The sequence below is a fragment of the Dipodomys spectabilis genome, unplaced genomic scaffold (assembly GCF_019054845.1).
Source record: "Dipodomys spectabilis isolate Male_0828 unplaced genomic scaffold, ASM1905484v1 ptg000163l, whole genome shotgun sequence".
In the NCBI taxonomy this organism is placed as follows: domain Eukaryota; kingdom Metazoa; phylum Chordata; class Mammalia; order Rodentia; family Heteromyidae; genus Dipodomys; species Dipodomys spectabilis.
Genome location: NW_024870840.1, coordinates 14,855,852 through 14,869,814, shown reverse-complemented (window position 1 = coordinate 14,869,814; position 13,963 = coordinate 14,855,852). Strand labels below are relative to the sequence as shown.

The following is a 13,963-nucleotide window of genomic DNA, read 5'->3' as shown; positions in this document are numbered from 1 at the left end:
GCAGATTCAGAACTAAAATCCAAGTCTCCTCCCATACAGCTTTTTCTAACAGACCTTGATCCTTGCAAAGCTGAATACATCCTATATGGGTCCTGCTACTGGGGTTAAACTCAGGGTATTTCCTTGTCTGCTGCTCTATCATTGGTGCTATGCTTCCAGCCCTGCTCTTTGCTTGTTAAGTGGAGACATTGTCTAGTGAACTTTTCTAACTAGACTGGCTTCAAACCGTGATCCTCTGGATTTCATTGTCTGAGTATCTAGAAGTACAGGTGTGAACCACTGACACCTAGCTCTACATAAATCTTTAAATGTACTCATTTGGAGAATAACATTTCTCTATAATTATATTTTGTTGGATTACTGTTGGAATTTAAAAAACTTTTCTGCCATTCTAGCTTCTTTTTTCCCCTTTGTCTTATTTATTTATTTATTTTTGTTGGTCGTGGGGCTTGAACTCTGGGCCTGGGCACTGTCCCTCAGCTCTTCAGCTCAAGGCTAGTGCTCTAACACTTGAGCCACAGCACCACTTCCGGGTTTTTTTTTGCTTATGTGGTGCTGAGGAATTGAACCCAGGGCCTCATGCATGCAAGGCAAGCACTCTATCACTAAGCCACCTTCCCAGCCCTCCCCTCTGTTTTAATGGTACTATGAATAAAGTAAGCCAAATGATAAAAACTTTCCAGAATACAAGATGTGAGGACATTATTTGATGTAACAGAAAAATTAATCTTTTACAGATTTGGCTTTGTTGGTTAGAGTGGACAAAACCAAACCAAACATAATACACTGGTCTAGAGTGACAAACTGTGTGACTTTAAGCAAGAATTCAAACCCTACTCCCCAAGATCTGTTTTATTATCCATAAACTGAGTATGCTGGGATAAAAAATTTACGGTAATTTTTCTTCTCAAAGTCTGGTGACCTTTTTCACAGGTATATTTTGTTGACTTATAGTTAGCATATGAATTAAACATTTAAATTTTTTAATGTGCTAACTATGAGTTTGACTGTAGATATTATCATTTTCTCCTATTTGATTCAAAAAATTAAATATCAAAAATGACTGTAGATATTATCATTTTCTCCTATTTGTATGACTCAAAAAATTAAGGATCCAAAAGCTTAAGTACATAATTACATTTTTCTCTTCTCTTGCAGATTTATAGACTGAAAATTGTAGGTTGAAAGACTATCTTTCACAAAGACTATTTGTTGTGTTCAGGACTCTAGTGCTCAAAATTTAGTTACTTCTTGTTTCTTAATACTTTAACACCTTAAAAATAAAGCAAGAATTTCTTTCTTTTTTTTTTTTTTTTGGGTCTGGTCATGGGGCCTGAACTCTGGGCCTGGGCTCTGTCCCTCAGCTCTTCAGCTCAAGGTTAGCACTCTACCACTTGTGCCATAGTGCCACTTCCGACTTTTTTTTTTCCTGCTTACGTGGTGCTGAAGAATCGAACCCAGGGCCTCCTTAAAGCAAGAATTTCTATACCACATGTGAACAAGTACATTTTTATTGGTCTTCTCAGTTACTATGCACATAAATATAACTCACCTTACACTGATATTTTTTTTTGATTTTTTTAATTTAATTTAATTTTATTTGAGAACATACTGTACAGAGGGGTTACAATTACATGGGCAGGATAATGCATACATTTCTTACCAAGCATTGCAGCCTCCTCCTTTGTTTATCCTTCACCTCCCTTCCCAGCCTCCCCTCTCCCCCCTACATTGATATTTTTATGCCTTACCTGAAGGTTAAAATTTAAATCTTTGAGCTTGATACATTCATACTTTGCATCTAATGTAGTATGTATATGCTAAATTCAAAATTTTAGTTTTAATGTAATTTTATAGTAGCTTTTACATTATACATGAAACACTGAACTTCTCAAATCTTCCATTTTCTTACCTGGACTTTGTGGAAGGGCATCTTGCCAAAGCATTACAGTAAAAAGTGTTCTGTTTGCTTAATCAGCTTCTCTGAGCTGAATAACTAGAATTGACGTGCTATTTTGTTTAGTCTATGTATTTCACTTTTTGGGGGAGTGATTTTCTGAATCATAACATTAAAAGTAATAAACCATATTTCTTTTAGGGATAATAATGGTTGGAGTTATCGTTGGCTCAAAGAAGACTGGTATCAATCCGGATAATGTTGCTACACCCATTGCTGCTAGTTTTGGAGACCTTATAACTCTTGCCATCTTAGCTTGGATAAGTCAGGGTTTGTACTCATGTCTTGGTAAGTTGGCTTTAAATTATAATTTTTTATTCAGAATCTCTTTAAATAAATATTATTGCAGCAATGTTATAGATTCCATTTACCAATGAGCTTTTTCCCCTAACCAGAAACTGATACCAATAAGTAGCCTCATGGCAATTAACAAAAGGGAAAAATAACACCACATAAATGATCCTGAATGCTGTGTGAGGTTGGACTTATTATGTGTATAATTCCTGATGAATACAGATAGAGTGTTTATAGAGTCTAATGAATTGCTTTAATGCAAATTTGTTTTGTGGGACTGCTATCAATGACACATGAATATAATTGTGATTTCGATTGTGCTTTCAGTTTTTTAGATGGCGAAAAAGAAAAAGAAAACAAATCCATAGTAATGCAGGGGAAAAAACAGAGTTTACAAGCCAAGCCCAAAGCAAACATCTATTCATATTTTTACATATTTCTATAAGTTCTATACAGGTATATGGAATGAATACTTAGTTTGAAGAAGAGTCTCAAATATGTGCTCCTGAAACATATCTGAAAAGGTTCTATTTGACATCCTAAATTCCATGATTTTCTACAACTTTTGGAGATGTCAAGGGAAGCTTTAGTTAGTGTATAAAATTGCCTTAAACTATTTAATTTGTTACTTAAAGACACTATTCAGTAAGACTTGAAGTGCATGTTCAGGGAACGCTTTTCTCATTGGGAAGATAAAGATGCATTCACTTGAGGTAAAGTACAGCACTGTAAGTGGTAATGACCTAAATATAGGATCTTGTCACCATAGTATCCAGTCTAATGCTCAACTCCCTTTTTTCCTTCTCAAAATGAGAGTTACATTATTGAAGAGATAATCTTAAATCTGCTATAATCTTTATCTTGGGAGTAATAAACTGATTTTTCCTTCTCTACATTACTATATAATTTAAGTTTGGATGTTGAGGTGTTATGGGAATTGAAATATTAGCTTATGACTAGTCAGCTAATGAGGCTTTTTCTTATTTTGTTTTATTTATTTTTTGGTCGTGGGACTTGAACTCTGGGCTTGAGCGCTGTCCCTCAGCTCTTCAGCTCAAAGCGAGCACTCTACCACTTGAGCTACAGCGCCGCTTTGAGGCTTTTCTTATACTTATTCCATTCACCACTCAAAGGCATACAGGTGGACGGACAACTGAAGAACAGGCTGTGGACTGAACTGGAGAAGAATTCCTGTCAGGCATGCTCACTGCTGCTTTCCCTAGCCTTTCTAGTTAGATAAGTCTTTCCTACTATGAGGAAGAGCTAAAAAGAAGAAAGGGGAACAGGAAAAGGTTTTCCCCAACATTATTAAGAAAATAGAAATACAGAAATTGTGTGGATCTGTCAAAGAACATTAAAGTAGGAGGTGGGAACTGGCTGGGTGTAGTAGCTTATACCTATAACCCCAGCTTCTTGGGAAGTAGAAATGTGGAACACTTGAATTCAAGTCCCACCAGAGCAAAAACTTAGCGAGATCTCCATCCTCAACAAACAAGTTTGGTTTGGTTGGCGCACACATCTGGTCTCAGCTCCACAGGAAACATAAACAGGAGGAGTGAGATTCAAGCCTATCTGTTTATAAACATTGAAACTCTATATCCCAAATAACTAAAAAACAAAAGAAGCTGAGAGTATATCTTAAATGGTAGCACACTTACCTAGAAAATATGAGGATATGAGTTCAATCTCTAGTAACATTACCCCCAAAAAAGAAAGAAAAGAAAAGGAAACAAAAGAAATGGAAAGTTGGTGGCGGTTTGGGAATAAGTTCCTTGTGTACCTAAAATTGAAGAAAGTACTATATATTTTTTACAGACTTGGGTACTTAATTATTATTAAGTTATTTGTAAAACATTTCTCAATTGTTTGGTAAATACCAAAGCATCTTAGCAGTTGAAAACACAGTAGTTAAGAAGAAAGAGTATGTCACTGAAGAATGTTACTATAAATAAATATAACAATTGTTATAATGATATAGACTGTGTACTATAAAAATCCAGAAGACAGATCAAATGTGACTGATCTTTAAATTTTTATTTTTTATGTTTTATAAATGATGAACTCTTATAAAAGTCTTCATTATAATATATTGTCTAAAACTTTTAATATTTGCAGCATTACATAGTGACATATTAATACTTCAACTGGATCAAGGAATAAAGTAAAATGGAATGTTAGGATAATTTTGAAAAATAGTATTTTTTTTTTTTATTGTAAAGCTACTATACAGAGGGTTACAGTTACATGAGTGAGGTTATGAGTACACTTCCTCTTGAACATTGTTACCCCCCTCCATTGTTTTCCCCCTACCATCCCCTCCCTCCCTCCCTTCCCCGAGGTTCTTTTTTTTTTTTTTGATTGTGATTAAATGATTACATAATTTCAAAGTCACAAGTTCATTCTAACTTCCCTGGAGCAAATTGTCTACCACAGTCTGTAATATATAACAGTGTTCACATGTTATATACCATATTTGTGATCAGCAGCATGAGGATATTTAGTAGTGGTTCAACCAGATGAGCGGGAGTTCTTTGTTTCTTAAGTCCTGTTAGTTTTGTCGTATCACCTAACCTTTTGGATTTAGCATCCACTTATGAGGGAGACCATGTACCGTTTGTCTCTTCGTTCTTGGCTTACCTCGCTCAACATGATTCCTTCTAGCTCCATCCATTTCCCTGCAAATGCCATTATTTTGTCATTTCTAATGGCTGCATAATATTCCATTGTGTATAGATACCACAATTTTTGGATCCATTCATCTGTGGTGGGGCACCTAGGTTGTTTCCATATCCTAGCTATTGCGAACAGTGCTGCAATAAACATGGAGGTGCACGTGTCCTTGTATATTGGTTCCTGTTGTTCAGGGTAGATGCCTAGAAGTGGTATGACTGGGTCGTAAGGGAGGTCAATCTTTAGCTTTCTAAGGACCCTCCAGACTGCTTTCCAAAGTGGTTGTATAAGTGTACATTCCCACCAGCAGTGTAATAGGGTTCCTCTTTCTCCACATCCCCTCCAGCATTTGTCGTTGGCTGATTTGTGGATGTGGGACATTCTGACTGGGGTAAGGTGGTATCTCAGGGTTGTCTTTATTTGCATTTCCTTCACCACCAGGGATGATGAACATTTCCTCATGTGTTTCTTTGCCATTTTTATTTCTTCATTTGAGAAGTCCCTCTTTAGTTCCCTTGCCCATTTAGTAATTGGTTTGTTAGGTTTGGGAGGGATTAGTTTCTTGAGTTCCCTGTATATACAGGATGTTAACCCCTTGTCTGATATATTGCTGGTAAATATTTTTTCCCAATTAGTTGATTGTCTTTCTAGCTTAGTTGCGATAGATTTAGCTGTGCAGAAGCTTTTTATTTTAAGGTAGTCCCATTTGTCGAGTCTCTCTCCAACTTGTTGTGACCCTGGGACTCTGTTCAGGAAGTTCCTTCCTGTGCCTATTAGTTCAAGTGTCTCTCCTACTCTGTCCTGCAGTAGTTTCAGAGATTCAGGTTTAATGTTAAGGTCTTTAATCCATTTTGAGTTGATGTTGGTGCATGGTGATAGGCTGGGGTCCACTTTTAGTTTTCTGCATGTGGCTGCCCAGTTTTCCCAGCACCAGCGGTTGAAGAGGCTGTGTTTCTTCCATTGTATGTCTTTGGCTCCTTTGTCGAATATCAGCTGGCTGTAGGCCTGTGGATTTATATCTGGATCTTCTATTCTGTTCCATTGGTCTTCGGGTCTGTTTTTGTGCCAGTACCATGCTGTCTTTGTGATTATAGCTCTGTAGTAGAGTTTGAAGTTCGGCATGGATAGCCCTCCCATATTGTCTTTATCCCCTAGAATTGTTTTGGCTATTCTAGGTCTTTTGTTGTTCCATATAAATTTTTGGACTGTTTTCTGTATTTCAGTGATGTACATCATTGGGATTTTAATAGGAATTGCATTGAATTTGTATATTAGTTTTGGAAGTATCACCATCTTTACTATATTAAGTCGGCCTATCCAGGAGCATGGGAGGTCTTTCCATTTCCTAGTGTCTTCTGCAATTTCTTTCTTTAACTTTTTATAGTTCTCATTAAATAGTTCTTTTACATCTTTGGTTAGGTTAATTCCTAAATATTTTATTTTTTGGGAGGTTATTGTGAATGGGGTTGCTCCCTTTATTTCCCTCTCTTCCTGTGCGTTATCAGTGTATAGGAAGGCAACTGATTTTTGTGGGTTTATTTTGTATCCTGCTATTTTGCCGAAGTGACTTATGATTTCTAAAAGTTTGGGGATGGAGTTTTTGGGATCGTGGAGGTATAGTATCATGTCGTCTGCAAAAAGGGATAGTTTCACTTCTTCTTTCCCTATGCGGATCCCTTTAATGTCTTTTTCTTGCCTTATTGCCCTGGCTAAGGGTTCTAGGACTATGTTGAAGAGGAGTGGAGACAGTGGACATCCTTGCCTTGTTCCTGTTTTTAGGAGGATTGGTTGTAGCTTTTCCCCATTAAGTATAATATTGGCTATTGGTCTGTCATAAATGGCTTTTATTGTTTTTAGAAATGTTCCTTCTATTCCTATTTTCTCCAGAGCTTTTAGCATGAATGAATGTTGAATTTTATCAAAGGCCTTTTCTGCATCTGTGGCGATAATCATGTGATTCTTGACCTTGGCTCTGTTGATATGCTGGATTACATTTATTGACTTACGTATGTTAAACCATCCCTGTGTCTCTGGGATGAAGCCTACCTGATCATAGTGTATTATTTTTTTTATGTGTTTCTGGATTCTGTTAGCTAGAATCTTGTTAAGGATCTTTGCATCTGTGTTCATCAAGGAGATTGGCCTGTAATTCTCCTTTTTGGTTGGGTCTTTGCCTGGTTTGGGGATGAGTGTGATACTGGCTTCGTAGAATGAGTTTGGGATAGCTCCCTCCTTCTCTGTTTCTCTGAAGAGCTTGAGGAGTATGGGTATTAGTTCTTCTTTAAAGGTCTTATAGAATTCTGCTGTGAATCCATCTGGTCCTGGGCTTTTTTTTGTTGGAAGACTTTTGATAGCTTCCTGTATCTCATTATAGGATATTGGCTTATTTAATTGGTTAACTTCTTCTTTGCTCAGTTTGGGTAACTTGTATTTCTCTAAAAATGCATCCATTTCCGCCAGATTTTCTTCCTTTAGAGAGTATAGCTTTTGAAAGTAGTCTGTTAGAATTGTTTGGATATCTTGGGTACGTGTTGTGATGTTTCCCGTGGCATCCCTAATCCTATTAATATGGGTTTCCTCTCTTCTTTTTTTAATTAATCTTGCCAACGGGCCATCAATTTTGTTTATTTTTTCAAAGAACCAGCTTTTTGTTTGGTTTATTTTGGTTATGGTTTTCTGATTTTCTAATTGGTTAATCTCTGCTCTCAATTTGGTTATCTGGCTTCGTCTAGTAGCTTTAGGTCCCATTTTTTCTTGTTTTTCTAGCTGTTTTAGTTGCAACATGAGATTATTTACTTGGTCTGTCTCCATTCTCTTGATGTGGGCACTGAGGGCAATAAATTTGCCCCTCAGGACTGCTTTTGCTGTGTCCCACAAGTTTCTTTGTGAGGTGTTTTCATTTTCATTGAGTTCTAGGAAATGCTTTATTTCTTCTCTGATCTCTTCTGTTACCCAGGCCTTGTTAAGGAGTGTGCTGTTAAATTTCCATGTATTAGAGAAATTTCTGCGGTATGCTTTGTTATTGAGAGCTAGCTTGATTCCACTGTGGTCAGATAGGATACAGGGGATTATGTCGATCCCTTTGTATTTGCTTAAGTTCCTTGCATGAACTATGATATGGTCTATTTTGGAGAAAGTTCCATGAGCTGCTGAGAAGAATGTGTACTGTGTTGTTTTAGGGTGAAATACTCGGTAGATGTCAGTTAATTCCGCTTGAAGTATGGCCTCACTTAATTCGGTAGCTTCTTTGCCAATCCTCTGGTTGGTAGACCTGTCCTTTGGTGAGAGTGGCGTGTTAAAGTCTCCTAGTATTATCGTATTGGGATCTATTTTATTCTGTAAGTTTGAGAGCATTTGTTTAACATATCTGGGTGCACCAATATTTGGGGCATATAAGTTGATGATGGTTATATCCTCCTCTTGGATTGTTCCCTTTATTAATATGTAGTGTCCGTCCTTGTCTTTCTGTACTGATTTTAATGAAAAGTTTATTTTGTCAGATATCAGGATAGCTACACCTGCTTTCTTATTGGGGGAATTTGATTGGTAGATCCTTTTCCACCCCTTCACTCTGAGTTTGTTTGTATGTTTGGCTGAGAGGTGGGTCTCCTGAAGGCAACAGATGGATGGGTCTTGTTTTCTGATCCAGTCCTCAGTTCGTTTTCTTTTAATTGGCGAATTCAGCCCATTTATATTAAGAGAAAGTATAGAGAGATGCATTGTTGTCCCTGCCATTCCGTTTTCCTAAGTTTTTCTTCTTTCCTTTCCTCCTGTGCTTGCTCAGTTAGACTTTGAGTAATGCCTGTTTGGGGCAGGTCCCAGTTCCTGGTTGCTTTCTTCAGGTTGTGTCCCCCCTCTTAGAATTCTTTGTAATGCTGGCTTAATGTTTATGTATTCATTTAGTTTTTCTTTGCTATTAAAAGTTTTCAGTTCTCCATCGAATGTGAATGCTAGCTTTGCCGGGTATATCAGTCTGGGTTGGCAGTTATTGGCTCTCAGGGCTCGTATGGTGCTTTCCCAGGCTTTTCTTGCATTCATTGTTTGTGTGGAGAGATCTGCAGTGATTCTGATTTTTTTCCTGTTGTAGTATAGCTCCTTCTTCATTTTTGCTGCATGCAGGATTGTTTCCTTATTATTCAGATCCATCATTGTTACTATTATGTGCCTAGAAGTGTTTCTCCTGGGATCTTGCTTGTTGGGTGTTCGATAAGCTTTTGTGATGTAGTTAAGATGGTCGGTTTTGAGGTGGGGAAAATTTTCATTGACTATCTTGTTAAATAGGTGTTGCATTCCCTTGCTCTGGAATTCCTCACCTTCGTCCACTCCGATTATGCGAAGGTTAAATTTTTTAGCATTATCTGCTTGCTCTTGAATTTCCCTTTGGTTTAATTTGAGTGATTTTTCCATATCTGTCACTTTTTGGTCCAGTTGGTGTATTCTGTTTTCTGTATCTGACACTCTACCTTCCATTTCATTCACTCTGTTGACCGTGGCTTCTATTGTGGTTTGCATGGTGGAAATGGATCCCTTTATGGATTCAATGTTGGTTCTCAGAGTACTGATCTCACCTCTCAATGAGGTGAGATCAGTATGCATTACCTCTAATTTGGCGTTTATCTCACTTCTTACTGAGGTTTGTGCAGCTTCTATTTTTGCATCCAATTTTTGTTTGATATCCTGTATATCTTTTGATAGTTCATCCTTGTGCTCTTTCAATTTCTGATCCATTTCTCGCTTTATTTCTTGAGTCATTGCCTCCAGCAACCCTTGGATGTAGTTTTTGTCTTCCATTCCTGCTTTGCTCCCACTGGGGCTCTCCCCTGCGTGGCTGCTGGCTTTTGAGGTGAGCTTGCTGTCCTGGGTAGTGGTAAACCTTGTGATTTTTCTCTGTGATTTTCGCATGGGGGTTCAGGAGACTGCTCTTCAATCTTGTTTTGGTGTGTCTGTCTTTGCTTGGTTGCTGATTCTGTATTGGTAGAGAGAGTCTGTGCCTGATCTGGATTCTGTTGGGAGCCTATTTCCAGCTGCTATTCACTTAGGATTCTCAGCTCTCTGCTGTAGCAATTCCCGCCTTTGGAAGGGTTGAGCAGCCTAGACTGCTTGTGTTTGCTCCTGCGGGTGCTCTTGGGAAGATCAGATGCTCTGGATGCACTCTCCCAAATACTGGAGTCTGCTATGGGCTCCTGATGTGTTTTTGTTTGTTTGTTTTGGGCTGGTTGTGGGCTTGAACTCTAGGTTTGGGTGCTGTCCCTCAGCTCTTCAGCTCAGGGCTGGCACCCTACCATTTGAGCCACAGCCCCACTTCTGACCCTTTTTGCTTTGTTCAGGCGCCGGTCCCCTGGCCTGGTTCCGGCCCCAGCCTGGAGCGCGCTCGTTAGGCCTGTGCTAATGTGTATACCACCTTGGTTATGCAGCCTGGAGGACACAGTTCAAATTTCTTCTACTGTTGGTAGTCTTGACCCAGGGGCACTGTTCCTGGCTTGAGCATTTAAGCTCCCTTCCAGGGGCGCTCTTGCTCTGGCCTGGCCAGCAGAGTGTGCTCCACCGGCTGGTGGAGCTCTCGAACAGTTCCCAGTTTTAGTGGGTCCTGTGGTCCGGGTGTTGGGGTAGGGAGTCTAGGTCAGGGTCTGGGGATTCCCTCCAGCTCTGGTCTCCCTTGATGGATTCCCTGTCCCCTGATGGGTACTCACACTGTAGGTCGTCAGTTGTTGTTGCAGTCCGTCAGTTGTTGTTGCAGTCCGAGTTCAGTTGGGGTGGTTGCGGGCTGGGTTGGGCGGCCCCCCGCCGGGTCCTTGCGATCGCGATTGGGCGGGTGGTCTGCGGACAGGTCCCTTTGTGGCACTGCTGGTGCCGGGTGGCTTTGGCGGGATGGAGCCTCTCCGCTCCGGTGGAGAGTGATGGGTGGGGTGGGATCCTCCTGGAGACTCCCGGCTGGTAGGTTTCTCTGTTCCTGGCGATCCGCTGTTCTGCAATCCGGTACCTGGTGATCTGCAAGCAGCCCCCTGTGTCTCTGAAAAATAGTATTATTAAATATTTGTTTTGTTTTGTTTTTTGCCGGTCATGGGGCCTGACCTCTGGGCCTGGGCACTGTCCTTCAGCTCTTCAGGTCAAGGCTAGCACTCTACCACTTGAGCCACAGCACCACTTCTGGCTTTTTCTGCTTATGTGGTGCTGAGGAATCGAACCCAGGGCCTCATGCATGCAAGGCAAGCACTCTACCACTGAACCACCTTCCCAGCCCAGTATTATTAAAATTACTTAGGATTTTTTTTTAGTTTTTTACTTCTTAAAGCTTTCTCAAAGTAACTCAAGTTAACTAAAACAGGTCTTTTACATGTCATCTATGTTAATAATTCTCCCAAAGGGATTTTTTTTTGTCCAGTCCTTGGCCTTGAATTCTGGGCCTGGGCACTGACCCAAGCTCCTGTTGCTCAAGGCTAGCACTCTACCACTTAAGCCACAGTGCTACTTCTGGCTTTTTCCTTGATTTAATTGGAGATAAGAGTCTCACAGACTTTCCTGCCCAGGTTTCCTTCAAAATGCAATCCTTAGATCGCAACCTCTTAAGTAGCTATGATTACAGGCATTAGCCACTGGTGCCTAGCTTGGGATTTTTTTATTTTAAATAGGTTAATTGATTCCATAGTTACTTGAGCATTTGTGTTCAGATTTCTAAAGCATCTGCTTTCTGAGCACTAGGGGGCCCCATAAGATCAACACTTGGATGCCTGATATTTTTATTCTGACTACAAAGCTTTAGAATAGGCATGTTTAAATTCTAAGACTATTTCTCTTGCTGAGAATCCTATATAGAAGCAAAGTTTAATTTCTGAACTAGTTTGAAAATACTTAGCAGTCTTTAAACAGAGTATTTCTTGGTAGCTATAGCTTTGGTTACAGAAGCTGTTTATTTCATGGCTCAGAGTACTGGATGGTAAGTTTCATGAGATCAGTTAATCAAGAGGATATAATAATTATTAATCAAGAGGATATAATAATTATATATATATATACCTAATATCAGAGGGCCTAAACTATACAGCCAGTACTAACAAATTTAAGGGGAGGAGTTAACAATATAGCAGTAGTAACAGTCATAATAGTAGTTATAGTAGAAGACTTCAGTACCCCACTTTCAGCAAGGGTAGACCCATTAGTTTTCAAGCAGAAAATGAATAAAGGATCACTGGACTTGAAAAAGTGTTTCCCCTGATTTTTTTACATTTGTAATAAAGGCATTTTTTAAATAAAAAGTTTTGGTTCTTCAGAAAGAAAACCTTTTCAAATATGTTTTCAGCATCTATTGCTTTAATATCCTGCATCACATGATTGATTTATATGTTAAACCAACCATGCATCCTACATTGTTGTAGTGCATAATCTTTTTGATATGTTTTTAAAAATAACTTTATTTGCTATATTTTATCAAGAACGCACAGTAACATTCATTAGAGCTATTGGACTATAGTTGTAATGTCTTTGGCTTTGGTATCAAGATAATGACCTCATAAAGTGAGTCTGGTAATATTCCCTCTAGTTCATTTTTTTTAAAGTTTAAGAAGGGTTGATATTTGCCAAGTGTGGTGGCTTACACCTGTAATTCCAGTTACTTGGGAAGCAGAGTTAAGAGGATCATAGTTTAAGGCAAGCCAGAGAGGAAAATAGCAAGATCCCATCCTAATCAAAAAGTTATGTGAATTGTGATCCTAGCTGCATCAGAGGCCATAGGCAGGAGGATTGAACTTTGAGCTTGCATAGGCAAAAAATGTGAGACTATGCATGTGAGATTAAAGTGTTTAAAATTGGTATCCCTGAAGAAAATAAAGATGGCAACATATGCTAAAGAGAAGTATTTTAAGTGGAGATAGTAAAGGAAATAATTAAACTCTGATATACTTTTCTATGTTTTACAGAGAAATACAAAGGCATATTTATGTCTCTTCAGTTATTCTTTAAATATGTACCACTTTGTTTTTTTTTTGTTTTTGTTTTGGTCAGTCAAGGGGCTTGAACTCTGGGCCTGAGTGCTGTCCCTGAGCTCTTCAGCTCAAGGCGAGCGCTCTGTCACTTGAGCCACAGTGCCACTTCTGGTTTTGGAACTAAGAGTCTCATGGACTTTCCTGCCTCAGCTGGCCTTGAACCGAGATCCTCAGATCTCAGCCTCTTGAGTACCTAGGATTACAGGGGTGAGCCACTGGCACCTGGCTTGTACAACTCTTTAAAAGCTATAAGAATCTAACTGTGAGAGCTGCTGCACAATTACTGGTATACATCTATAAAATCCAAGCCCCCTGGAAGGTAAAGCAGGAGGTTCATGAGTTCAAGGCCAGCCTTGTCTGCATCCTGTTTGAATAAAAAAACAAAACAAGACTCCAACATTGAGGCAGTAGTTGAAAAACCTGCCTCCAGTGACAGATGCCCTTTGTCCCTTCTTGCTTGCATAATTTAGGATTTATAAAACTCTCTTTCAAGTGTTTATAACTATGTGAGTATATAATTCTTTTATTTACATGATGAAAAAATGATCAGCTTTTCTGTTTGTAGGAAAAATCTAGAAATACTATTTGATTTCCCATTCTTCAGGTTAATCCTAAAAGATGGCTTAGAGTGATAAATGCATCAATAGCTGTGACAAGTGGTTTCTATCCTGTGAGATTATCAGGGCACCCCTAGCAATCCACAGGGCATTATCTCCAACTTGATGTACTAATGTGAGCAGAATCCAAATTTACCTTTACCATCACGGTATTGAGGGCTTTTTAGCACTGTGTCATCTTAGTTTAGAAGTATTTCTAGCATGGAAGTTTTCTGAGAAAATGTAATGGCGATATAGAAAAAAATGGTTTACAGTGTATGATGCCTCTTGCTTTGCTATTCACCCAGCAGTCGCTAATGTATAAAAATTGTCACTCATAACAGCTGCAGATTACAGAAGAATTTGGATGAGAATGATAAAAGCTATTAATGAGATGATATAATAGTAGTGTAAAAATGCCACTGATAATATTTTTTAAAAGGTGAAAGCCATGAGTCACAAAAGAA

General features: G+C 38.9%; 1 protein-coding gene across 1 annotated transcript in view; it reads left to right on the top strand.

Moving 5' to 3' along the window:
• Nucleotides 1-13,963, top strand: part of Slc41a2 (solute carrier family 41 member 2) — a 91,793-nt gene that overhangs the window by 36,081 nt on the left and 41,749 nt on the right. Inside the window, exon 6 of the mRNA XM_042693343.1 lies at nt 2,099-2,245. Within this exon, the coding sequence (XP_042549277.1) occupies nt 2,099-2,245 (147 nt within the window). The remainder of the gene's footprint in view (nt 1-2,098; nt 2,246-13,963) is intronic.